Source organism: Carcharhinus amblyrhynchos, chromosome 13 (genome assembly GCF_965287045.1).
Source record: "Carcharhinus amblyrhynchos chromosome 13, sCarAmb.v2.hapA, whole genome shotgun sequence".
NCBI lineage: Eukaryota > Metazoa > Chordata > Chondrichthyes > Carcharhiniformes > Carcharhinidae > Carcharhinus > Carcharhinus amblyrhynchos.
In genome coordinates, this window is record NC_137336.1 from 48,293,402 (window position 1) to 48,321,110 (window position 27,709).

Below are 27,709 nucleotides of genomic sequence, written 5' to 3' on the forward strand. Positions count from 1 at the left end.
TTAGAGGCAATTTGGAGAAAGTTAATTAGAATGATTCTTCAAATGAAGAGATTGTCTTTTGAGGAAAGGTTGGGCAAGTTGGCCTATGCTTATTAGAACTGAGGAGGATGAGATACCTACTTATTGAATTATAGAAGCATGGCAGGAGGTGGTTGACTGATTGGTGCCAAGTGGATATTTCCCCTCATATAGAATCTAGAACAAGGGGGCACAGTTTCAGAACAAGGAGTCTTCCATTTAAGACAAAGGGGAGGAATTTATTTTCTGAGGGTCATGAATCTTTAGAATTCTCTATCCCCAAAAAATAGTGGAGGTGAAGTCATCAAATGTATTCAAGGTAGTGATGGAGAGATTATTGAGCCACAGGCCAGTCAAGGACTATGGAGAACAGGCAGGAAAATGGAGTTGAGGCCAAAGATCAGATTAGCGGAACAGGCTTGAGGAGTCACATGTTACAAGCCCATTTCTTATCCCAACACTTGGGGACATGGCGACTGAAGACACAGTCACCAACGTTGGAGATATTAAAATCAGGGGATGCTTAAGAGGCTAGAACTGGAGGAACAAAGGACTGTAGATTTGCAGAGATGAGATTCATGAAGGGACACAAAAACAAGAATGAGAATTTTAAAATCAAGGTATTGCTTTACTTGGAAGCCAAAATAATGAGCACAGAGGTGTTGGCTGAACAGACTTGGTATGAATCAGGATGTGGGCAGCAGAGTTTTAGATGAGCACAAGTTTACAGAGGGTAATCAGCCATTTGGAACAGTGAAGTCTAAATGCAATAACAGAATGGATAAAGGTTTCACCAGCATATGAGGTGACACAATAAGGCAGACAGGCAATCTTATGGAATAATGTAAATATGCGAGTGATAATGCAGATATGAAGTCAGAAGCTCATCACGAGATTGAATTTTAAATGAAGCTGACATTCTAATTCAGCCTCAGAGTTACCAGAGGAAGGGTTGAACTCAACAGCCTAGGGAACTTTTAAACACCCACCTACTGGTTCAACTACTAGCTCGCTTCTAACAATTTCTTTCAAGTCTTGAAAGCCTAGTTACCAAAGTCTACAAAAAGTTTCCTTGCTTGATACGTTGAAGTCTAGTTTCTATCTTGTGAATAATACTGATACCCTGCTGGTCAAAGTCATCAGTAACATTGTATGCCAATCTTGCTCATGTCCTCTATGTAGTTTGCAACATGTCTGTTCTTTTCATAATCCTCAATTGGCTCTCCTCGGTGTTGATTTATGTTGACCCGATTCCAATCCTGCCTGTCCCAATGTTGGCAGTATAACTTCTTCAATGGCTTTTCTTCCCATCGGTTCTGATGGTGGGTCACAGACCTGAAACGTTAACCCTATCTTCCTCTCTCCACAGATGTTTCTGAATTGCTGATCTTTCTGTATTCTGTTTCTAAATTAGACAAGCAGACAAGTTCCATAATAGGTCAGAAAAATATATTTCATATAAAACTTCATTGCAACATAGCCTATCATAAATTCAGGAAATTTTTTTTAGAACATACATCAACTTAGCCAAATTCAGGAACTATTAAAAATGTTGTGATGATGGACATCGACCTGAAATGCTAACTGTGTTTTTCTCTCTGCACAAAAATTGCTTGATCTAAGTATTTCCAATACTGTTATTAAAACAGATTGTTATTGCTATTGTTTCCTTATCAGATAAAGCCCCAAACAAGGTTTACTACAGTATTTTCCTGATACCTTTAAATTCTTTCTGGTTGTATCACAGCTTGGTATGGCTCCTGCTCTGCCCAAGACTGCAAGGAACCACAAAAGGTCGTGAATGTCGCCTAATCCATCATGCAAACTAGCCTCCCATCCGTTGCCTGTGTCTACACTTCCTGCTGCCTTGGCAAAGCAGCCAGCATAATTAAGGTCCCCACGCACCCTGGACATTCTCTCTTCCGCCTTCTTCCTTCAGGAAAAAGATGCAGAAGTCTGAGGTCACATACCAACTGACTCAAAAGCAGCTTTTTCTCTGCTGCAGTCTTTTGAATAGACTTATCTTGCATTAAGTTGATCTTTCGCTACATCCTAGCTATGTAGAATGTAGTAACACTACATTCTGCACTCTCTTGTTCCCTTCTCTACGAGCGGTATGTTTTGTCTGTACAGCGCACAAGAAACAATACTTCTCACTGTATACTAATACATGTGACAATAATAAATCAAATAAAAAACCCATTTTCTGAAGTAATCTAAAAGGATTTCTGATTATTGTGTGCAGATTGCAATGTATTTTATATTAAGGCAAATGAAAACACTTGAAAATGTTGATAGCTAGAGTATTTCAATAAGTGATATCTGAAACAGAAGCCAAAAGCAAATGCAGAGGAAAAATACAAAAAACAAAAAGCCTATTAACATAACTTGATTTGTGGCCTTATCTCCCAGTTCTATTTATTGTTCTTCTCCTTGGTCTCAAGTTATTAATTTTGTACTGCTCTGTTCACCAAATTCCGCCAATTTCAAAATCCTCAATAATAATGGTAAGATTGGGCAAAATCAACAGAGTTACGAAAGAGAAATCATGTTTGACAAACCTGCTGGAGTTTCTTGAGAATGTCACTTGCAGGATAGAAAAGGGAGAGCCAGTGGATGTGGTGTATTAGGATTTTCATAAAGCTTCCGATTAGGTCCCATACAGGTGGTCAGCAAGCAAAAATTAGACCTCATGGGATTGGTGGTAATATTCTAGCATTGACTGAGAACTGGTTAATGGAAAAAAACAATAGGAGTAAACCAATCAATCTCAGGATGGCAGGTGGTGACAAGCAGGGTATCACAAGGATCAGTGCATTGACCTCAGCTATTCAGAGTGTATATCAATGATTTGGACATGGGGACCAAATATGTTACCATGTCTCAAAGGAAGACAGGACCAAATGTTAAATATTCCTGGCTACAAGTATTTAGGAGAGACAGAAAAGGAAGAATGGTAGCATTAATGATACATACATTATAGGACTGGAGAGAAATGATGTTCCAGAGGGTTCAAGGATTGGATCATTCTGTGCTGTGAAGATTGTGTGACTTAGTCAGACTGAGTGTGATATAATACAAAAATTGAAGGTATTTATTTTGATAGAAAAAAAAATGCAAAGTATTTCTTAAGTGGGAAGAGATTGGATGTGATGTTCAAAGGACATGGGTGTTCTTGTTCATAAATTATTGAAAGCTAATGGGAAGATGCAACAAGAAATTTGGAAGGTAAATGTTAGATTGGCCTTTATTACAAAGGGATTTGAATAGAGGACTAAGGAAGTCTTACTACATTTGCGTAGAACCTTGCTGAGAACACACCTGGACTATCGTACGCAGTTTTAGTCTCCCTACCTAAGGAAGGACATACTGGCTATTGAGGGAGTGTAACACAGGTTCACCAGGCTAATCCCTGGGAAGGCAGGAGTGTTCTATGATGAAAGATTGAGGATACTGGGCATGTAAGGTTTAGAAGGCTGAGTGGTGATCACATTGAAGTATACAAAATTCTTGGATGGTTCAGAGTTTGGAATGGATTGGGAAAGGAATTTAGCAGTAAAGGTTGATCAGAGTGGCAGACGTTTCTGAAAATATTACATGACTCACAATAAAGTGAGGACGGAGGATTCGCGCAAGGGGATAAATCAACCATGAAAATTAAGAATCGTATTAAACTAAAACAAAAGACAAATAATGTGGCAAAGATTAGTGGTAAGCCAGAGGATTGGGAAAGGTTTAAAAAACAATAAAAGATGACAAAAAATATAAAGTGGGAGAAGATAAACAAGCAAGTAATGTAAAAACTGACAGCAAGAGCTTCTTTAAATATATAAAAAAGGGGCTGAGACTGGAGAAATAATAGTGGAGAACCAGAAATTTTGTGAAGTGTGCATGTCCTCTGTGCCTCAAGGTGTTCTAGTTTCCTTCCACAGTCCAAAGATGCGTGGGTTAGGTGGATTGGCTATGCTAAATTGCCCCTTGGTGTCCAAAGATGTATAGGTTAGGTGAATTAGCTATGATAAATGCACATGATTACACAGGGCAGTGGGTTGGGCCTTGGTAAAATATTCTTTCAGATAGTCGGTGCAAGATCGATGGACCAAAGAGCCTCCTTCTGCTCTGTAGGGATTCTATGGCTCTCAATGGCAGCAGAGTTAAATATTTGGCATCAGTCTTCACGGTGAAAGATAATAAACATTCCAAAAATTCTAAGTAATCAAGGGTTGAGAAAATAAATGGTATCACGACGAAAAAAGCATCAGGAAAACTAATGTGGCTAAAGGCCGATGAATTCCTAATGAGTTATATCCCAGGGTATTAAAGGAAGTAGCTGCAAAGATAGCAGATGCACTGGTAATAATTTTCCAAAAATCCTTAAATTCTCAAAGTCCCAGAAGATTGGAAAACTCTGATCTGAATCTGTGGATTTCTTTACAGAGTTATAGAAGTGGGGTCGTTAAGTATATTCAAGGCTGAGATAGACAGATTTTTAATTAGTAAGGGCATCAAGGATTATCAGGATGAAGTGGGAAAGTGGAGTTGAGGATTATATTAGGTTAACCATGATCTTATTGAACAGCGGAACAGACTCGATAGATCAAATGGCCTAGTTCTGCTCGTGTCTTATTGTTCAACAGGGTGGACACAGGAAATATGGTTCTTTGGCAGGGGGAATAGTCTCAGAATAAGTCGACCATTTGGGACAGAGATGAACAAAAATTTCTTCAGAGGGTGGTGAACTTTTGGAATTCCTGTAGGCAGAGGGCTGTGGAGGCTCAGTCACTGAAAATATTCATAGCAGAAACTAATAGATTTTTAGATACCAATGACATCAAAGGATACAGGGGTAAGTTCAGGAAGATGGTGTAGAGGTAGATGATCAGCCATGATCTAGTAAAATGGAGTAGCAGGTTCGAGCACTGCTTGTGCTATTCTATCTCTGCAAGCTCATGTCCCAGCTCACTCATTTGCTTCTCTGATCTTTGGTGCATTTTCATTGGAGAGAGAAATTCAGTTACCTTGGCCTGTTTTGGAATTCCCACCCTAAGGCCTGTGTTACCACAGCCTACTGAATCTAATGCTATCTACCTTTTTTTTTCTACATCAATCTCTGCTTAGGCACTTAAACTTTGCTTTGCACCATATATTGAGACATTTCATTATTTTTAGAGCATTCTGGGTCAAGAATAAGAATGCCCGCGCCATCAACAAAACTTATGCTTTCTTACACTGCCATTAGCACCCATGCTACCTTTTAGAGGAATCAATTTTATATTTTAAAAGTCTTGTACCTGTGTGACTTCCTGTTGTGCAACACGTATTTCTGTATGGCCATGTATTCTGTCCAGGTCACATCTCTATCATGCTATTTGTCATGCTACTTCCATGGCACCTTGATGTCATACTATCTCTCACACCTGTAAATTAATTTTAAACTATAAGATGTGTGGTATTTGTATTTAATTATAGTTACTTTCATTCCTCTGAACACTACATAGAGAATTTTATAGAAACATAACATGGTAAAAGGCTGTTTATTCAGCAACTAATCCATGCTGACTTATCTTCAAATGGCACTAATCACATATCTGTCTTAATTTCCATTTCATTCAACTATCCATCTCACCTACATTGACAACACTAGGTAATGCTCGTGTTCCTCCAAGCTCTCTTCCACTAGATAGTGGTACAAGCAGTAAGCAATGCTCTATAATTGCCTTTTCCCTCTGCATGCACCTTATTACTTGCAGGGAAGCTTTACCTCAAATTTATTGATGTTTTACTCAGTATTTATTTGACACTTTCAGGCCTGTTAACTCATCCTTAATTATCTGCTCTGAGGTGAGATTCTGCTGTCATTGTCTCATCATTCAGAACCTTCCCTGCCATCTCTGCTGCAGTAAGAAGTCTCACAACATCAGGTTAAAGTCCAACCAGTTTTTGATAGTAAACCCACAAGTTTATAAAATTTACTATCAAATAAACTGGTTAGACTTTAATCTGGTGTTATGAGGCTTCTTACTGTGTTTACCCCAATCCAACATTGGCATCTCCACATCGTCTCTGCTGCTGCAGAGTTACTTCACTGCTCTATCTTCAGTCCTACTATGTCCTATTACGGGGTTCTCTATGACAGTCAGATTAGCTGCATGATCTTCCCTGCCACCTTAGGACTTTCTCTCTCCTGTTAGCCTGGTCAAACCTTGCCTGGAAAAACAAAGATTCAGAGTGAGATTGGTGCAGCTGGATAAGGGATGTAACATTAATGGGGAAAGCTGGAGGCAGAAGAGATGCCATTAAGTAGATAATGGAGGGAAAATGATGGAGCTGTAAAGGAGAATAGGCAGCGGCAAAGGAAGTGAGCTGGGTAAGCAAGCAACAGGAGACAGGAGAAGAGGCAAGTAGGGAATAGCAAGGAAGTTAAAGGGGAATCGTTAAAGGGACGGTAGGGATATGGTAGGATAAAGAGACAAAAAAAGGGAGAAAATAGAGAGAAGAATGGAATGTCAGTGGGAAAAACGTAAATCGGCAAAGGGGCAGTAGTAGTACAAGTGGACAATAGACAGGACGAGTTGAAGAGAAGAGATAATTTTTGAAGGTAGTACACAGAAGCAATGGATAAATGGAAAATGAGAACAGTCATTGTGTAGATACAAGAACAACTGATGGTGTGACAGACAAAAGGTATAAAACTAGCTGGGGAAATTACACACTAGTGACGGCAGTTAGGACACCAACACCTTAATGATGCTTGCTGTTTTCACCCCACTCTGTGATCATGTGTCTCCTTACCACCTTAAAGAACACAAAGGAGGGAAAATGAAGAACACAGTAGAATTGAAGAAAAGCTAACAGAAACCCAGAAAGCAATATAAAGATGAAAAGAGGACCACAAGAAAATTGCTTTTTAAAAAAATTCATTAATGGGTATTGCTGGATGGGCCAGCATTTATTGCTTATCCCTAAGCAACCTTGAACGGAGCGGCTTGCTCGGCCATTTCAGAGGGGCATTTGAGAATCAACCACAGTGCTATGGATCTGGAGTCACATATAGGCCAGATGAGGTAAGGATGATACGACATTAGTGACCCAGATGGCTTTTTACAACAATTACCAATCGGTTCATGGTCATTAGACTTAATTACAGACTTTTTTCTATTGAATTCAAATCACCATCGGCCATTGGAAGTCCACTGGTATTAAAAACACACACATTATCCTGCCCAGGGACACCAGCATCCAATATTTACCAAGAAATATGCTTCCTCCGACTTGATTTAAATTGTCAGGGCCATATGAAGCCCATTTAATCTCTGGCATTTTGATGAAATTCTAATCCAAAATCATGCCTGAAACATATTGAATAAATCCACAAGCATCAAACTGATAGTATAAATCTACACATCGTACCATGGAGTTTTGTTTTTGTCATGGTTCACGATATAAGGAAATATATACTTTTGGCATACTTTAGAGCATCGCAGCCCCTAGTTACTCCCCAAATACTGCAATAAAGATTTGCAAATGGCACCAGCTTTTGGGGTTGTGGGTAGTAGTACTAGTTTTAGTTTCACAATTAAGTACCATTTTTTTAATTTAAAAAAACCTGGTTTGATGCTGTTAACGAGGATGTTTTTTTTGGAGAATGTTAATAGAAAATGAATTCCTTAATTCAGCTCATCCTATTTTCTTCCACCGTTTCTGGATCAACCTGCCTGAAGCAACTAGAGAGTTCAATGCTTGTCCAGAAATGTGGTTAAGTTGAAAGTGAACATAAACTTGCAGTTCCCACCATATGCAAACTTGGTAGCATCAAATGCACATTAACCTTCCTGTCACAATATGGTTGCTACAGTTACGGCAAGTCATGAAAGAAGCTTCCAGTTAAAATGTCTTTACTCACTTATAGAAGGTCATCATACATCCAGTAATTGTCATATTCATTGGCACCTGAGCGGACATTCGACCAATAAGAATCATTTTTTCTCCTGTATCTGGGTGAAACGCAGAATCATAGATATACTTCGCCCTCCAAAGTTCATCTTCCGTAAGTTCAGGAGCTATGATACCTTGCCTAAGATATAATACATATTACAACATAATAATCTAGCTGTGAGATTAGCATCATCTCAAAAAGCTAATTGAAAAAGACAGATTAAAAAGAATGCAACTCAACAATGGACGAGGTTTCTTTTCTGCATCCAAGTGTCTAATTTTTTTGACCCAAGTGATTATATTTTAAAAGTTATCAGTTGTACTTTGGGATTTCCTGAGAGTGCTCCATAAATCCAAGTTGTTTCTTCACTTTATGAGAAGCTATTTTTGACAAGTTTAGAATCTTATTGATTTAATGGCTCAGAATTTGTTGTTAAGATAACAGTGAGGCTAGTGGTGCTCAATCATTTAGGCATAAATTATACAACAACTGCAGGTGTGAGGCAGATGTGCAGTTGAAAGGGGATATCCAAAGATTGATACCCTTGTTACATAGATCCACTGCGAGCTTCACAGAAATGTCACCTCGTTGCTGTTGCACCATTCAGAGCCATGATTTGCTGTATTCGTCCAGCAGGTATGACCTAAACTCTACACAGAAAAAGAGGTATTACAAGTATATAAAAAGGAGAATAAATGTTCATCCCTTAAAGTTTATTTATTACTGTCACAAGTAGGCTTACATTAACATTTCAATTAAGTTACTGTAAAAATTCCCTAACCGCCACACCGTGGTGTCTGTTTGGGTACACTGAGGGAAACAATGGCCAAAGGCAGTGTCAGGAGAAATTATCCGAAATATGTGGCAGGAATGTTGATTAATTTTATGATATATTATATATTACATAATAATTTAATATATTGCATATGATAATTATTGAAACAATATAAAAATATTTGGTCTCAAATAGAGGGCATCCAAGTGGCTAAGAATGAGGAATATAAAATAAATAACGAACCAAAGCACTGAAGGAACCTAAGGATCTAAACAAAAGCTGACAAACCTCAAGGACCTGATGGCCAACATACAAAGATCTTGTAAAAATTGCTATAAAGATCGTGGGTGCATGGATTATGATTTTCCAAATTAATGTAGTTTCTGGAATGGTTCCAACAGATTGGAAGCTGTTCAAGAAAGGACAGAGAGAAAAGAGGGACCTATGGACAAGTAAGCCTGTCATCAGTCATTGGAAAATGATCAAACCTATTATTAAGTCTTAACAATACACTTAAAATCATACCATGATCAAATTCAGTAAGGAAAGTAAACTTCCTTCCCTAAAGGACATTAGTGACCATTCTTTATCATGGCTAGTCTTTCCCTTTTTCCATCTTGCCTGCTATTTCAAAATGTTAAGGATCCAAGAAAATTTATTTCCTAATTTTTGTCACCTTACAACCATGTTCCTGTATGGTGGTTATCTCTATTTGTGCTGCTCATTCATCTATCTTGCTATGAATGCTATGTACTCAAGAGATCCTTTAACTTTAATTTTTTAACCATTCAACAGTTCTTTCCTTTCCTGTTCTACTTGCCTTTATTTAAATCATGACATGATTATTGCCTTAACTTGCCTCTAACTTCTACTCTTTTGTCCTGTTAGTTTGAAGCCCTGTTCACAATCTTAATCATATGATTCCCCTGGATGCTGATCCTAACACAGTTTAAGTCAAGTCCATCCCAACAGGACTGCTCCCTCTTTCTCCACACTGGTGCCAGTATTCCAGGAAGCAAAATTCTTTCTTACATTAAATTTTTGAGCCACATTTGTTCTCAAATGTGTTTGACCCTATGCCAATTTGCCCATGGTTTAAGTAGTAATCCAGAAATTACCACCTTTGAAGTTCTGCTTATTAATTTAGAATTCTGTTCTCTAAGTTCCCTCCCCAGAATCTCATTCTTTGTTTCACCAATGTTATTAGTTCCTACCTTGACTGAAAGAGAATGATGTGATCCAAGTTCTTCTTCAGTCACAGGATATATCCCAATTTCTGGCACTAGACAACTTTCAAAGCAAGCTAACCACCTTCGGAAATCCCATTCGTGGTTGCAAAACTAAAGCGTCCACTTCTTCTGTCTATGCTAATGACTATCACAATTCTTTTACTCCAATCCTGTTATAATCCCAGATGATGTTAGTACTAGTCAGTCAAGTCCCCAAAAGGAACCCTGGCCCAACAGATCATAACTTTCATTTTTTAAAATTAGAACTGTAGATGAAGAGGGTCACAGGACTGTCAATTAACTTTAAATGAAATAATAAAATCAACAAAAGATTAGCTGTGATCCCTGACTCTTTCACACACCTATATTGTATGTACACGGTAACACAAGTTACGAAAGATACTTGATATTCTAATGTTCTCAGTACGTACATAGTCCATGTAAACCAATAGGCCAATTGTGGTCAGTTATATCACACTGTGAAACTAAGTGGCAGATGTCACCCAAAACTACTTCTGAATTTCTCATCAAATCCCCCCAGATGCTTGTCACAGTCAACTGGTCTCACTGGAACTGTTCAATTTTTTTGCTCAAACTCAACTATAACTTTCAGAAAGTGACTAATTAGATAACTGCCTTCAATTTAATACAGACAAAAGTTTGCTCATAATCAACTGGAAATATCCATCTTCAATCTAAATTTGCTGCTATGCAATTAGTATTAAAAACATCATCGATCTTTGCTTTGTATTCCAATTTCATGTTTTGAACATTAACTTTCCTTGTGAAATTTTTTTTCCAGCTGTTGCGAAACATCAAGCTGTTGGTCCTGTGTAGAGTTGGCAGTAATCCTTCCAGTCTCAAATCCTATTTGAGTCTTATACCAAAAGTTATTTAAACATAACTACAGAACTAGTTTCTGATGGTCTTTTGTTGCTAGTATCCTATTTATTCGCAACCCACTCACTCACCAACGCCCCCCCCCTCAAAACTTAAAGTTTTAAAAATCGAATCGGTGTTAAAATTGCAGGACATTAGAAATAAATAAAGAAAACAGTCTACAAAATGATTAAAAACTCTGCTATACTATACCTGTAATCATGTATTATCTTTCTAGCATTCTCCAACTGAGCATTTGATAGAAGTATGTTCCTAGGGTCTGTAACTGTAAAGAAGTGTTTTGCTCTCCCAATAAAAGTACCCTGGTCCCATCGAGGCTCTTTGGTATTGATGTTCAATGACACTTCTCCAGTCATTTTTTATACTCCCTAGAAGGCAAGCAAACAGAAAACATGAATATAAGGACAATAAGGAATAGAAGACAACCAAATTATAGTTGAGCCTATTCAAATCATTCTATATGTTCACAACTGATCTTTGGCTTCAGATACACTCTTATGCCTACTCCTCATTCCTCTTAATTCCCTGAAGGACCAAAAACGTGTCCAAAAGTGACAGATTTACAATCTTCTGGGGAAATGATTCCCAAAGATTCAAACCATTTGAATGAAGAAATTTCTCTTCATCTCAATCCTAAATCATTAGTCCCTTACTCAAACTGTTGTTCTGGATTCACCAGCCAGGGGAAACAACTTCTCATTATCTAGCCTTTCAAGCTCTTCCAATCTTAAATGTTTTAATGGATCACCTCTTATTCTTTTAAGCTCAAGATCCAATTTAGTTAACCTTTTAACTAGACAACCCTCTCATTGCAAGAACCAATCTAATCATCTTTTGTTGAATCACCTCCAATGCAAGTATATCCCTCCTTAAATATGGAATCTAAAATTGCACACTGGATGTGATCTCACCAAGTCTCATTGTTCTCCGGAGCAATGTACTTGACGGCCTGGCGAGTGTTGGATTTACTTTAAAACGCTTTCTGACTGCACTTCTTGTTCGCGGGGTTTCTGTCTGTGCATTTTACTTCCGTACCGGAAGTTCGGCGAGGGGATAGTCGGGAAGGGAGAGCGGGGGTTATAAAAAGAAGGTAGCGATAGACAGCGGGCAGCGGAGTGAGTGGGAGCTGAGTGAGAATTATAAGGACTTTGGCTCGCTGGGCTTAGACGAGAGCAGGCTTAGACGAGGTGAGTTGCAGTTTCTATCTTTCCCGTGTTGCATTTCAGCACATACAAACCCAGGTGAGGTTGGGACATGGCAGGGGCTATGGGGAGGAGCGTTAGCTGTGTTAGGTGCCACATGTGGGAGTTCTCGGAGGCATCACGTCTCCCGAAGGCCCACATCTGCGTCAAGTGTTTAGAGCTGCAGCGCTTGAGGGCCCGGGTCAGGCAGCTAGAGGTGCGTTTAGAGGATGCGTTTTTGGTCAGGGAGAATGAGGAGTTAATGGCTAGGAACCTTGAGCAAGTGGAGGTCCCAGGGGCTGAGGAGCAGGATGGGTGGACAACTGTTAAGAGGAAGAAGAAGAATAGTCCTGGTCCACAGACCACCCCAGTGGCCCCCCAAAATTCATCGACAGGGGTACAAAAGGTTAGACAGGAGGGCCAGAATGACTCAGAGGGACGGAAGAGGGCTGGCAATGTGATAGTGGTAGGGGATGGGAGGGTCAAAGGAATTGACAGGAGGTTCTGTGGGCAGAAGCATGACTCCAGGATGGTGGGCTGCCTCCCTGGAGCAGGGGTACAGGACATATCGGAAAGGATAGAGGGAATTTTGAAAGGGGAGGGGACCCAGGCAGAGGTAATAATACATGCAGGGGAGAGGGACGTAGGAAGGCAGAATAGGGCAGATGTATGCAGGAAATTTAGGGAGTTGGGGTCCAAACTGAAGAGCAGGACCTCCAGGGTGGCATTCTCTGGGCTGCTGCCTAGTACCAGCAGGGCTAGGAATAACGAGATCATGCAGCTGAATGCATGGTTGAGGGATTGGTGCAAGGTAGAGGGCTTTACCTTTGCAGACCACTGGGAAGTATTTGTGAGAGAAGGGCAACTGTACAGGAGGGATGGGGAAAATTTGAATGGGAGAGGGACAAATGTCTTAGCAGGGAGGTTAGCTGGAGTGTTTAGGCAGGGTTTAAACTAAATAGGGAGGGGGGGTGGGGATGTGACTGATAGCACATTAGACACTGGGGTCGGGAGTGAGTTGGGTGATAGGGTAGGTTTGGGTGAAAGGAAAATTATCAGGGAGAAGGAGGTTCTGAGTGGCCCTGGTGGGCTGGACTGCGTCTGTTTCAATGCGAGGAGTGTGACGGGTAAAACGGATGAGCTTAGGGCCTTGATGTTTGTGAGGAGGTTAGATGTGGTGGCAGTAACAGAGACGTGGTTACGGGAAGGGCAGGACTGGCAGCTGAATGTTCCTGGGTATAAGTGTTTTAGGTGTGACAGAGGACGGTTGAAGAGAGGTGGTGGAGTGGCGCTGTTAGTAAAGGAGCACATCACAGCAGTGCAGAGGGAGGACAATATGGAGGAGTTAGGGATTGAGTCGCTGTGGGTGGAGTTGAGGAATAAAAAGGGAGAGATTATGATGCTAGGGGTATACTATAGGCCACCCAACAGCCTGAGGTCAGTGGAGGAAGGTATTTGCAGAGGCGTTTTAGATAGGTGCAGAAAGAATAAGGTGGTTGTAGTGGGTGACTTTAATCTTCCTGGAGTGGATTGGAAGGTGCCTAGAGCTGGGGGTACGGAGGGGGAGGAATTTGTAAAATGTGTGTTGGAAGGGTCCCTGGAGCAGTACGTAACTAGCCTGACTAGGGAGGGGGCTATACTGGATTTAGTGTTGGGTAACGAGCTGGGGCAGGTGGTTGAGGTTGAGGTAGGCGAACATGTGACCACAAGTCCGTCTACTTTAGGATAAAAATGGAAAGGGATGAGTGCCGTCCGAAGGGGAGGGTGCTGAACTGGGGGAAGGCAAGCTATAGCCGGATTAGGAGGGAGCTGAAGGACACTGATTGGGAGGGGTTGTTAGCTGGCAAGTCCACGGTTGGTAAGTGGGAGGCTTTCAAGGGCAAACTGATAATGTTGCAGGAAAGGCATGTGCTGGCAAAGAGGAAGGATGGGAAAGGCAGGATTAGAGAGCCGTGGATTACAGGGGGGTATCAAAGACTTGGTCAGGAAGAAGAGGGAGGCATATGTTAGGTCAAAACAACTGGGAACGGAGTGCACGCTGGAGGAATATAGAGAGAATAAGAGGGAGCTAAAAAGGGGAGTTAGAAGGGTGAAAAGAGGGCATGAAATGGCTTTGGCTGATAGGATTAAGGAAAATCCAAAGGCATTTTACTCTTATATTAGAAACAAGAGAGTGGTTAGAGGGAAAATTGGTCCTCTTAGGGACAAAGGAAGGGAGCTATGTATCGAGTCTGAGGGAATGGGGGAGATCCTGAATGAATACTTTGCGTCGGTATTCATGAAGGAGAGGGGTTTGGAGTCGTGTAATGTCTTGGAGGGAGCTGTAGATCAGTGGGAGGAAATATCCATTATGAGGGAGGAAGTGCTAAGGTTTTTAGGTAGCATAAAAACAGATAAAGCTCCGAAGCCTGATGGTATTTATCCCAGGCTGCTTAGGGAGGTGAAAGATGAAATTGCTGGGCCTCTGACGCAAATCTTTGTCTCTTCCTTGGACACAGGTGAGGTCCCAGGGGACTGGAGGGTAGCTAATGTGGTACCGCTGTTTAAAAAGGGTAGTAGGGATAACCCTGGTAATTATAGACCAGTGAGTTTGACATTGGTGGTAGGAAAATTATTGGAAAAAATTCTTAGGGATAGGATGTATGAGCATTTGGAGCGTTGCGATCTGGTTAGGGATACGCAACATGGCTTTGTTCAGGGGAGGTCTTGCCTTACGAATCTGGTAGAATTCTTCGAGGAGGTGACGAAAACGGTTGACGACGGACGAGCTGTTGATGTCATCTATATGGATTTCAGTAAGGCATTTGACAAAGTCCCTCATGGTAGGCTGGTAGAAAAGGTTAAGGCACATGGGATACAAGGACAGGTAGCTAGGTGGATTGAAAACTGGCTGGGCAATAGGAGGCAGAGAGTAGTAGTGGAAGGGTCCTTTTCTGGCTGGAGGTCAAGTCACCAGTGGTGTGCCGCAGGGCTCAGTACTGGGACCTCTCCTCTGTAGTATACATAAACGACTTGGAAGAGGGCGTACGTGGTGTGATCAGCAAGTTTGCGGATGACACCAAGACAGCAGGATTGGCAGATACTGAGGAGGACTGTCAGGTGACACAGCAGGATATAGATAGGTTGGTATATTGGGCAGATAGATGGCAGATGGAATTTAATCCTGACAAATGCGAGGTGATGCATTTTGGAAGGAATAATGCAGGGATGAGTTACGTGATAAAAGGTAGACCGATTAAGAGTACAGAAATACAGAGGGACCTGGGAGTGCAGGTGTACATGTCTCTGAAGGTGTCAACACAGGTAGAGAAGGTAGTGAAGAAAGCTTATGGAATGCTAGCCTTTATAGGAAGGGGTATAGAGTATAAGAGCTGCCGTCTAATGCTTCAGTTGTACAGAACGTTGGTTAGGCCGCATTTGGAGTACTGCGTCCAGTTCTGGTCACCTTACTACCGGAAGGATGTGGAGACCCTGGAGAGGGTGCAGAGGAGGTTTACCAGGATGTTGCCTGGCATGGAAGGACTGAGTTACGAGGAAAGGTTGGAGAAACTGGGGCTCTTCTCCTTAGAAAGATGGAGATTAAGGGGGGGGATCTGATAGAGGTGTATGAAATAATGAAGGGAATAGATAGAGTCAACAGTGGTAGGCTTTTCCCTAGATTGGGGACAATTACGAGAGGTCACGATCTAAGGGTGAGGGGGTAGAAGTATAATTTGGATACGAGAGGAAGGTTTTTCACGCAGAGGGTCGTGGGGGTATGGAACGCGCTACCAAGTAAGGTGGTGGAGGCAGGCACGTTGGACTTGTTTGAGGTTTACTTAGATAGACACATGAGCGAAACAGGGATGGAGGGTTATAGTAGACGGTATTAAATAGGGTCAGAGCCTCGGGATGACACCGGAAATGTAGTATTACATGTTAATGTTTTGTCTTTTTATTCCACAGGTGTCGGTTCACCTTGTTATCAAACAAGGGGCATGCACACGGTGGGTCGTGCGTGGGCTGCTCTTGGAGGTTCCAGGAGTGGCCTAGTACTTCGTGTCGTTGTGTATGCTTAATCCTGGACCAGCAGATGGGCACTGCAACAGCTCAGTGACTATCACTGCTAGCTGTGCAGATACATGGATTTGGGCCTGTGTCTGTGGGAGTTTGCGCATTCTCCCTGTGGTTGCGTGGGTTTCCTCCCACACCCCAAAGATGTGCTCTTAGGCTGATTGGTGTACCAAATTGACACTATTCTTCCCTGAATCTGGCTACATTAGGGGTTCCATTCACATACACACAGGGCATGGTAGGTGTAGGAAGATGCGGCGGCGCAGGCTCGTTGGGCCGAAGGGCCTGTTTCCCGTGCTGGGTTGTTCTTTGTTCTTTCTAAGTCAGTGTACAAATCATAGATTCCCTACAGTGCAGGAGGCCGCCATTCTGCCCATCGAGTCTGCACCAACCAAATGAAATAGCAGAAAAACATAGCAAAATTTTTTAATATTGTACTCCGATCCCTTTGCAACAAAGGCCAACATGCCATGTGCTTTCCTAATTGCTTTTGTACCCGCATGCTAATTTTGTGTTCCTTGTGCGAGTACACCCTAGTCCCTGTGAACATCAAAACTTACACGTATTATGCCTTTAAAAAAAATTCTGCTTTGCTATTATGAACACAATGTCATTTTCGTACATTATACCCCAAACAGGATTTCCATTTTGCATCATGACAGTGGTTACCTTACTGAACTAGTAATCATCAGGCTTGGACTAATAATCTGGAGACCCAAATTCAAACCTCGTAACAGCAGCTGAGGAATTTAAGTTCAGTCAAAACAGAACTGGTATAAAAGATTAGTATCAGTGATGATGACTGTTAAACATCTCCTCAATGTCCTTTGGGAATGGAATCTAGTGTTCTTACTTAGTCTGCCTACGGGTTAATCCAGATCCACAGCCACGTGGTTGACTTAACTGTCCTCCGAAAGGTCCACTGAGTTACTCAACTGTATCAAATGATTATACACAACCTCGATGGACCTCTCGGCATTGAGCTGGATGCAGCTTTTTGTATGTAGTTCAATCTGCCATCGCTCTCACTAGTGAAGTGAGATTTTCCTCTTGTAAAAAAACTTGTCGTGTAAGTGACACATTCGCCTGCTCAGATTTTAAAGTGATTCCCTTCAGACATTGCTGCTGAACAAGGATTCAAATCTGGAGACGTGGCAAAAATTGGAGACTAATCAGGCAACAGCTTGTCAGAATCATATTTTCAGAATCATACTTTCCAGCTGATTTTCCAGACTCATCCATCCTGGGTAGGACAGACCCAAAGGTAGAGCCATAGAGGGAGAGACGGTGAAAGTTCTCAACATTGACACCAGAACCTATGAAGTCTTGTATCATAAGCAAAAACAACCTCCTGCTGATTGCCACTTATTGTTGTCTCTCAGCTAACAAGTCAGTAGTCCTCCTCTACACTGAAAAGCACTTCAAAGCACGGAAGGTAGCATGAATACAAAACGTACACGAGTTTGGGAATTGCAATGTGCATTACCAAGAGTAAATCAGTAGTAAGCTAGCCAAATCCTGAAGAATGTAGCCTTCTGAATGGGCTTGCATCAGGTGGTGAAATTACTATCACAAAGGATAAAGCTACTTGCACTCATCCGCATGAATTGACCTATTGCAGATGCATCTGTCTCTAACAGTACTGGTAGGGGGTGCACAAATCTTATGGTCCCACCTGTATACTGAAGACACCACCATTGTGATAATTTAAAAAAAAATAATTTAATGGATATCGCTGGTTGGGCAAGCATTTATTGCTAATTACTTAATTCTCCCTGAACTGAGCAGGCCTGTTAAGCCATTTTTAAAAAATCAATAAGAGTTGCATTTAGATCAGACCAGGTAAGGACGACAGCTTTCCTTCCTTCCCTAAAAGGCACTAGTGAGCTGGATGAGTTTTTTTCTCAACAACAATTGACAATGGTTTAATCATCACTATTTTTAATTGCAACCTTTTCTTGTATTAAAATTTTACCATCTGCCATGGTGAAATGCCCTGAGCACTATCCTGGGTTTCTGGATTATTGGTCCAGTGACAATATCACTATGCCACCACCTCCCTTTAATAGGGAGAGGAATGGATTCAGACAAAAGATAGCCGCTCATGAATGCCTCGTTGAGCTACTATGAGCAGCAGAAAAGTTGTATCCCACCACAGTCTGTAACTTCATGGCCTACCAACAAGCCAGGGAATCAAACCTAGCTCAATAAGGAGTGTAGACAAGTATGTCAGGAGTAGCACGAGGCATACCATTAATCTCTTCTCAATTAGTAGAGGTGGGGGGTTCTTTATTCAAAATAGTCTGCTCACCAATGCACAGTTTGGGTTCCATCAGGATCATTCAACTACAGGTTTCATTACATAGACAAAGGAGCTAGAGGTGGGGTGAGAGTGACTGGCCTAGACATTAGGCAATATTTCAGAAGGTGGCGCCAAGGATCCTTGTAAAATTGAAGCCAATGGGAATCAGTGGATAACAATCCATTAACAGGAGTCATGGCAAACGTACAGCACCAATGATCTCAAAGCAATGCCTCAACCAGAGTCAACTTGCCCGATTTGAATTTAAACAAAGCTTGGCAGTTAATTGTCAATCATCAGATAAATGGTGCATTTTCCATGGCAATATCTGTACCAAGTAGAGTTCACTTGCCAACCAATTAGCATTCTTCTCATGCAGTACAAATTGCTGTTTCCTTTACATTTGGTATTCTTGGAAATGTTACACTCAACAGAACAAATTATATGTCTATTTTCAGCAATATTCAAATTATTGACTTAAGACATGTTAGCCTCTCTATCTAAGTTTGCTGATGATACAAGCGGTGAGAAGGTCACAATGAGGAGCAAAGAGATACGGACAGGCTAACTGAATGAGCAACAAGTTAGCAGATGCAACATAATAGACAGGAACTTGAAGCTATTCACTTTGGTAGTAGTAGAAAAACAGAATTTTTTTAAAAAAAAGACATGAAACCTGGAAATGTTGATGTTTAGAGGGACTTAAGTGCACTTGTACAAGAAACAAAGTTAGCAGGCAGGGACAGCATGCAATTAACAAGGCAAATAGCAGAATGGTATCGAATGCAAGGAATTACAGTACAAGAATAAAGAAGTTGAACTACAAGAAAACTCAGTATTGTGCACAATTATGGTCTCAATATTTCAGGAAAGATATGCTTACATTGGAGGCGATAGAGAGAAGGTTCACTAGATTGGCCCATGGGATAAGAAGGTTGTACTATGATGAGAGGCTGAGTATGAGCCTATATTCTCCACAGTTAAACTCCAGTTTTATTGATACATACAAAATTTTAAAGGAGCTTTACAGGGTAAAGAGTTTTGTATCTCCTGGCAAAGGAAGCTAGAACAAGTGGTGGTATGGTGGGGGTGCAGGGGTGGGGGGGATGGGAGGGGCGCAGTGGGGTATCTTGGGATAAGGGGCTGATCACATTAGGACGGAAATTTCATTCAAAAAAATTCTGAATCCCTACCAGTAATAGATCAAAATCTGACTATCATAAAATATATCCATTATTGAAGTATCCACTTGTGCATTTCATAGAATTCCTAGAGTGTAGAAGAAGCCATTCAGCCCATTGCATCTGCACTGACACTTTGACAGTGTCTTACCAAGCCCTCACCCCACCTTATCCCATAACCCCATGGCTAATCCATCTAACCAACGCACCTTGGATCACTAAAGAGCAATTTGGCAGAGTCAATCCACCTTGACCTGCACATCTTTGGACCTTCTTACTACAATGCCCTGGGCTGTATTTTGTACCATATTAGGCTGATAAAACTGCCTGTTCCTCCTCCTCAGGCAACAGTGTTGAATGTGAAGTGGATGCACTGGCACAACAATCATCAGATCAGCTCAGAATCCCTGACACACACAAGCTCAGCACGTTTTTTTCATGCTGTAGTTTGGAGGGTGTGCCCTAACACTCCAGCATTGCCTCCTTCAGAGCCTAAAAATGAAAACAAATTGCTTCTCACTCTCAATTGCCCTGTCTCCCCACCAGCACTCTCTCAACTACTGCTCCCCGCCACCCCCTGCTCTAATGTGGCCTGATCAAAATTTTTCACTATCACAATTGGCCCTTACTACATTTCTAGTGAATGTCATGATTTAAGGGGAAATTAATCAAGCATGAGGCAGAGTGGAAGACAGGAGCATGTTGACTGAGTTAAATAAGGAAAGACAGGTGGATTGAATGGAGTACAAACCCTGCAATGGACTGTTGGACATTGTGGTTTGCTTTTTAAATAATTTTTTAACTCCATCCTTGGAGCTACAAAGACAATGCTCAACAGTGAAGCAGGGAGACCCAAATCATTCCTTGTTTGCTTCAAGATAAGGCATTTCACCCCATCTTGTGTGCGTGTCATTGGATCAGCTTAGAGTCCCACAATTGTTGTGACAATATCCACTTCACATTCAGCTTGATCTGATGCTTGATCTTCGTGCAGTATATCCTATGGAATCCTAAATAGTTAACATAAATCGTTGGACTTAAACAAGTAACATGTAAAGCAGATTGACGGAGAGGGTTGGGTTTCAAGGTAATTACTAAATATCTCTCGTGTGAGATCATAGAAGGGCAGAGAGGAAAAATAATCACTCTGGAGTTGATTAGGAGACAAACCAATCAATAATGATAACCCTGTCCGACAGTGCCCCACTGACATGCGTTTTAGGAATTTCCCTGGGTTGCAGCCAAACAAGTTTCAGTCAATCGGTTTGTGTTTTAACTGTAAAAAGATGAGAATGGGCAAAGTCTAAAGAATTATTTGAATATGAAGTTAAAATGGAAAATTACAGACAAATAGCAGAGTTGCATCACTGACTTAAGCTATTTTCTGATCAGAACCTTCCACTCACCTGAATAAGGAACAGCGTTCCAAAAGCTTGTGGGTTTACTATCAAATAAACTTGTTGGATTTTAACCTGGTGTTGTGAGACTTCTTACTGTATTAAGCTATTTTAGTAAAAAGTCTGACAACACCAGGTTTTAGTCCAACCTATTTATTTGATAATATACTCGCAAGCTTTCGGGTTAGCCCCTTCGTCAGGTGAATAGAGAGAATGGAGAACTCTCCATTCACCTGACGAAGGGGCTAACCTGAAAGCTTGCGAGTATATTATCAAATAAATAGGTTGGACTAAAACCTGGTGTTGTCAGACTTTTTACTGTGTTTACGCCAGTCCAACGCCGGCATACCCACATCTTAAGCTATTTTACACAGCTCTTATCTTCTAGTAGTTTCACAGTGGTAGTTTAAGTAAACTTTGTCCTGTAATCCAAAAGGTTCACCTTTTCAGAAATATGTCACTGCAGAGTTACTGCAGTTGCATAACTCATTAATAATTACCCTACTTGCATATTTAATCCTGGGAACTAGATGTAAACTACATACACACACATTCTTTTTAAGGAACAAACATGATCCAAAAGGTTTTACAGATTAACGCTAAAAACATATTTCCAATTGTTAGGCATTTAGGAAATTAACAAAGTTAACAGTTGAATTTGGGGCAGAAACAAGTAACAAGATTAGCAGCCATCTATTGGAATGTGATGCAATTTGCCTAGTAAGATTAGCAGGCATCTAGAGAAATTGAGGTGCGAATTACCATATCACAAACATTGTTTACTGAGGATCAGTGGGGCTATACAAATGATAACTTCTAAAGGCAAGGAATCTGAGAGATGTAGATAGGCAAATCCACAGGGTGGGATATCAAAAGGGACTGAACAATATAACTGCTAGCACCCTCATTGGGGAAGAAGTGTAGTTCTCCATCCAACAGTCAGACAGCCCAGTTCCGTCTACGATCAGAACCACAGAGGCTAATTCCATCTAACATTTAAAGCCATGGCAGAATGCAGATATTCCCCCTGCGCCAAGGACTCCGGTTCAATTCAGAGTTATGACACCTACAAGGCCCTTTCAAATGTTCATTTTTTTTCTGTTGGTGGGTATGACTTCACAGCATTAAAATAGGATCACTTCAGGAAAAGGTTTGAAAACCACTGGTCTATTGAAAAGCTTTCTGGCTTCTCATTCACCAACTGGAACTAAATTGTGACTTTGTAACATCAGGCTCTCATTATGAAGAACTGTTACAACCAAAATGTTGAAACGTTAAAACTCAATCCTGGGAAATTTCACTTTATCTAGAAGAACAATTAACAACTTCTATCAGATTAGCATACAGGATTACATTTCAATAGTTTAGATATGGGAAAATAGGTGGTCTGATTAGTAAATTTGCAGATGAGACAAAAATTGGGGAAGTAGCAGATAGCAAGGAGGATTGTCAGAGGATACAGCAAGATATAAATTAACTGGGCCAAAAGATGGCAGATGGAATTACATTTGTCCGGATTTGAGATAAGATTTGGAAGGTCTATTGCAAAGGAAAGTATGCAGTAAATACTAGAGCCCTTTGAAATATTAGCATATGGACGGATCTAGGCATGCAAATCACAGTTCCCTGAAGGTACCAACTCAGGTGGATAATGTGTGGCATGTTGGGGCATAGAGTAAAGGAATTGGAAAATCATGTTGCAGCAGTATAAGACTTTAGTTAGGTTGATTTGGAGAATTGTGTACAATTCTGATCGTCACACTACTGGAAGGATGTTGTTGCATTGGAAAGAGTGCAGAAGAGACTTACCAGGATGTTGCCTCGTTTCGAGGATATGGACTATGAAGACAGGTTGAACAAACTTGGGATTGTTTCTGTTGGAGCTTCAGAAAATGAGGGGGATCTGATAGAGGTTTACAAGATTATGACAGGCTTGGATAGAGTGGATAGTCAAGAGTCTTTTTCCCAGGTTCGAAGGGTCAATTATTCAAAGGCATAGGTTGGGAGTGAGAGGGGAAAGTTTGAGAGAGATGTAAGGGGCATGTTTCTCCACAGATAGCATGATGAATGCATGGAATGTGCTGCTGGTGGTGGTGGAAACAGATTCTACAACAATGTTCAAGAGGCATCTGGATAGCTACATGAACAGGCAGAGAATATAGGAATATGGACTACATTTTTTTTGCCTCTATATTACATTAGAGAGGCATCTGTGTTGGCACAGACTTGGTAGGCTGAGCGGCCTGTTCCTGTGCTGCACTGTTCTTTATAGGTAGGACTTAATGTTATCTGACCACAGAAGTACAAATACCTTGCAACAACATTTTGCTAATCAAAATGTTTAATAATCTTGGCTTCAAAAATCAATTTACAGGCACATTTTCATTGCTATTCATTTAGGAAATGGGGGAGAGAGTGTCCATTTCCACAAATGCAATCAGTAGCAACTTAAATAAGAACATAAGAAATAGGAGCAGGAGTAGGCCATCTAGCCCTTCGAGCGTGCCATGCCATTCAATAAGATCATGGCTGATCTGTCGTGGCTCAGTTCCACATTCCCGCCCTCTCCCCATAACCCTTAATCCCCTCTCTTATCAAAAACCCATCAACCCGCGTCTTAAAAATATTTAGCGAGGTAGCCTCCACCACTTCAACGGGCAGAGAATTCCAGAGATTCACCACCCTTTGAGTGAAGAAGTTCCTCCTCAACTCCGTTCTAAACTGCGCCCCCCCCCCCCCCCTTTATCTTGAGGCTGTGCCCCCTAGTCCTACTATCCTTTCTGAGCGGGAAGAGTCTCTCCACCTCTATCCTATCCATCCCATTCATCATCTTATACGTCTCAATGAGATTTCCCCTCATTCTTCTAAACGCTAACGAGTACAAGCCTAATTTATTCAGCCTCTCCTCATAGCTCAATCCCCTCAACTCCGGCATCAGCCTAGTAAACCTCCTCTGCACTCCCTCCAAGGCCAAAATATCCTTGTGCAAGTACGGCGCCCAAAACTGCACACAGTACTCCAGCTGCGGCCTCACCAATGCTCTATACAGCCGCAGCAAGACCTCCCTACTTTTATATTCAATCCCCCTCGCTATGAATCAGTGCTCAACGGTCTGAACTTTATTTTAAAGTGCCATAAACAAATTCACATTTGGCACAATGTAATAATATTCCCTCAATAACTGAATTCATATATGTGGCTCTGAAACTGACTATTTAATTATTACATTTGACTTGCCATTTAATCTTACAAAGGAAGATACATGCACATGATCAACCCTTGTCATGTTTTCTGCTTCGGTACTTCAGGTTTGACTTGAAACAAGGAGTCTGAAAGTGAATACGTCATATATTACCCATACAATATGACACTGAGAGTTTGGGAGGGGAAACTGATGACACAGCCAATTCAAAATGTCCAGAAAATCTTGTCCTATATTTGAATTTACTTTTTAATTTTTAAAGTAAAAAGTGCATTAGCAGCCAACAGAAAGAAATTGGAACAGGCATATTGCAGTTCCTAAACAGACATGTTTGGAGGACTTGCCCTTTCCCTTACGTCACAGTGCTGCCAGAAGGGTGAAGATCCCCTGCATCTTCTTGTCATCTGTGCACACCCAACAGCACCTGTATTCCCTTTTAAATTGATACAAGTAGCCATGACTGAGTCCCTGGTATGTTGTCACCTCCATGGACCTGGTCCGCTCAAAATCCATGTGCTCCCACAAATTCCTAAGCTGGCCCTCAACAAGCTTGTTAATTTAACCTCGTTGCAAAATTTGGTGGGCTTGCATCCACCTTTCTCCTTCAAGTTTGCCGGCAACAGGAACAGTGATGGGAAACCAACATGCCAGCATCATTTTGAGCTCCTGCCCATTTCAGTTCTCCTGTAGAGACTTAAAAATCTTGCTTCCTTAAATTTATCTCCATAGCCATGTTTCGGATGACAAACTTAGAAACAGCAAAATGTAAAAGGTACAGTTGCACCAAGGGTTCAATAATAAATTCCACATTAAAAATTTGAAATAGCTCAACCTATCTTGTAGCAGAATTCCAAACGACAAGTGATTTATAAACATATGGGCATTCTGCCAACCAAATTGTAATTGACAAAATACCATTGCGCTAGAAGTCTCAACACCAGGTTAAAGTCCAACAGGTTTATTTGGTAGCACAAGCCACTAGCTTTCGGCGCACTGCCCCTTCATTGGGTGAATGGGAGTTCTGTTCAGAAACAGGGCATATAAAGACAAGCTGAATTTACAAAATAATGTGTAGAAACTTGATGTGTGTCGATATGCACGATCTTCTTGGAGATCCTCTTCACTTGGAGCTGGCATTGTATAATATCAGCAGCTTTCATTAGATAATGTCTACATGACAATTAAAGCAAGCATACTGAGGAGTAACCTGGCCTGGTTAAATTGGTCAGGTTGCACCAATAACTTAATCAACATTTCTGAAGTTGTGCAACTTTCTTGCAGGAATTTCTAAAGAATATATTTAAAGGCTCCACAACTATCTGCATAGCTCTTGTACTCAAAGAAGTGTACACACATCAGTTAAGTAAACAACTGCCTCCTGTTGAATATGCAATGTGCTTCTAAAACTGCAAAGAATGGCTGACATTATAACCATATCATTATATAAATAATGGGTCACTACTTGCAGAAGTCAACGTGAAAGGCGGCAAATCTGAGGAATCAGAAATGTAAAGCAACAGTTAAAATAATAGAATTGATTTGGAAAGGTCGACACACTTCAATCATTTAAGAAAAAAAATCAGGATGAACAGCTGACAAGTATTTATCCTACAACAGATATCATGTGGTAAATCAAAAGTCTAGTATCTAACTGCAGTTCCGACTTAATTAACTTTTCTTAAGTTAATAACCAACAATACCATAAATCATTTGTCAGGAGCAATAGTCACTAAAGTTGTGCAGCAGCAATGTAAATTTACATATTGCATTTTCATAATTTTTTAACTACAGCACTAACTAAAATACATTTATGTATTTTATCTTCAAATTGACAAATACATTACAAGTTGCACAAATTTGAGTGAAACACAAAATTACTTTGGCTGCTGTGCAAAACTCTTGACACAAAAATCTGGGTATCTTCAATTTCTCTGGATCATTTGGCCTTGGAGGGAGTGCAGAGGAGGTTTACTAGGCTGATGCCGGAGTTGAGGGGGTTGAGCTATGAGGAGAGGCTGAATAAATTAGGCTTGTACTCGTTAGAGTTTAGAAGAATGAGGGGAGATCTCATTGAGACGTATAAGATGATGAATGGGATGGATAGGATAGAGGTGGAGAGACTCTTCCCGTTCAGAAAGGATACTAGGGGGCACAGCCTCAAGATAAAGGGGGGGCGGTTTAGAACGGAGTTGAGGAGGAACTTCTTCACTCAAAGGGTGGTGAGTCTCTTGAATTCTCTGCCCGTTGAAGTGGTGGAGGCTACCTCGCTAAATATTTTTAAGACGCGGGTTGATGGGTTTTTGGTAAGAGAGGGGATTAAGGGTTATGGGGAGAGGGCGGGAATGTGGAACTGAGCCACGACAGATCAGCCATGATCTTATTGAATGGCGGGGCAGGCTTGAAGGGCTAGATGGCCTACTCCTGCTCCTATTTCTTATGTTCTTATGTCACCAAGAATATGTGAGTGAAGAGGAGGGGTAGGAATCGATCCTTTGGAATGCCAGTGGATCCCTTCCTAAGATAATAGGAGCAAAACTACAGTATTCCAGGTGTGGTTTAACAAGAGCCTTGAATATTTTTAGCAAGACTTCCGTATTTTCATACTCCATTCCCTTTGAAATAAAGATCAACATTCTATTTGCCGTCCCTGGTACCTGCTGAATCTACATGCAAGCCTTTTGTGATTTATGTACAAGACCCCCAAATCTCTTTGTTCAGTTTTCATCTCCTTTATTCCTCCTACCAAAGTGCATAATTTCACATTTTCTACATTATGTTCCATTTGTCAATTTTTTGTCCACTCACCTAAACTGTCTATAGCCCTCGGTAAACTGCCTTCCCAGCTACTTGTGTATCTTCCGCAAACTTGGCAATAGTACATTCACTTCTATATTTACATCCAAGTCTTTAATATACATTGTAAATAACTGAGGCCCAGCACTGAACACTGTGGCACTCCATTAGTTACAGGCTGCCATGCTGAAAATGATTTCTGCCCAAATACACTCAGTTGCTAGAGGTACGCATGGCTGTGTGAGGGTACTGGCATGTGCTTCCTGGGCAAAAAGTGTTTCAGAACCATTCACTTTAATGAAAAAAAAATTCTTCATGGCTCACACAATTATGCAGCTTTTTAGAAGCAGTGAGACTGAAAGGGGTTTTGGATGGTGGAGATTCAGAGTGGGATGCAAATCTCTTACCAGGAGACATGCATGTAGAAATCAGTGACGACATAAGGGAAAATCCTGCAGAAGGACTGACAGCATTAGGAACTGAACATTAACGTGTTGCAGATGTCAACAAGATGATGAGCAGAGGTTTAACGGAAGAATCACTCACAGGTGAGGTGGTGATCAACCTACATATGGGTAGGGCTAGAAAATACATCAATGGCAAACCATACACCGCATGAACAGTGGTAAATGATAAGGGATGGGGCCTCAGCTTTTTACCATTTATACAGATGATCTGGAGGAGGGAACCGAGTGTAGGGTGTCGAAATTTGCTGATGACACCAAGATTGGGGGAACGGCAA

At 41.1% G+C, this 27,709-nt stretch overlaps 1 protein-coding gene across 3 annotated transcripts in view; it reads right to left on the reverse strand.

The window, feature by feature from the left end:
• Positions 1–27,709, reverse strand: part of LOC145351896 (sideroflexin-1) — an 80,060-nt gene that overhangs the window by 16,400 nt on the left and 35,951 nt on the right. For all 3 annotated transcript variants that reach the window (XM_080201667.1, XM_080201664.1, XM_080201665.1), the window contains 2 exons: positions 11,051–11,226; positions 7,922–8,092 (listed from right to left, as the gene is read on the reverse strand). In XM_080201667.1, the coding sequence (XP_080057793.1) occupies positions 7,922–8,092; positions 11,051–11,214 (335 nt within the window). In that variant the 5' untranslated portion in view covers positions 11,215–11,226. The remainder of the gene's footprint in view (positions 1–7,921; positions 8,093–11,050; positions 11,227–27,709) is intronic.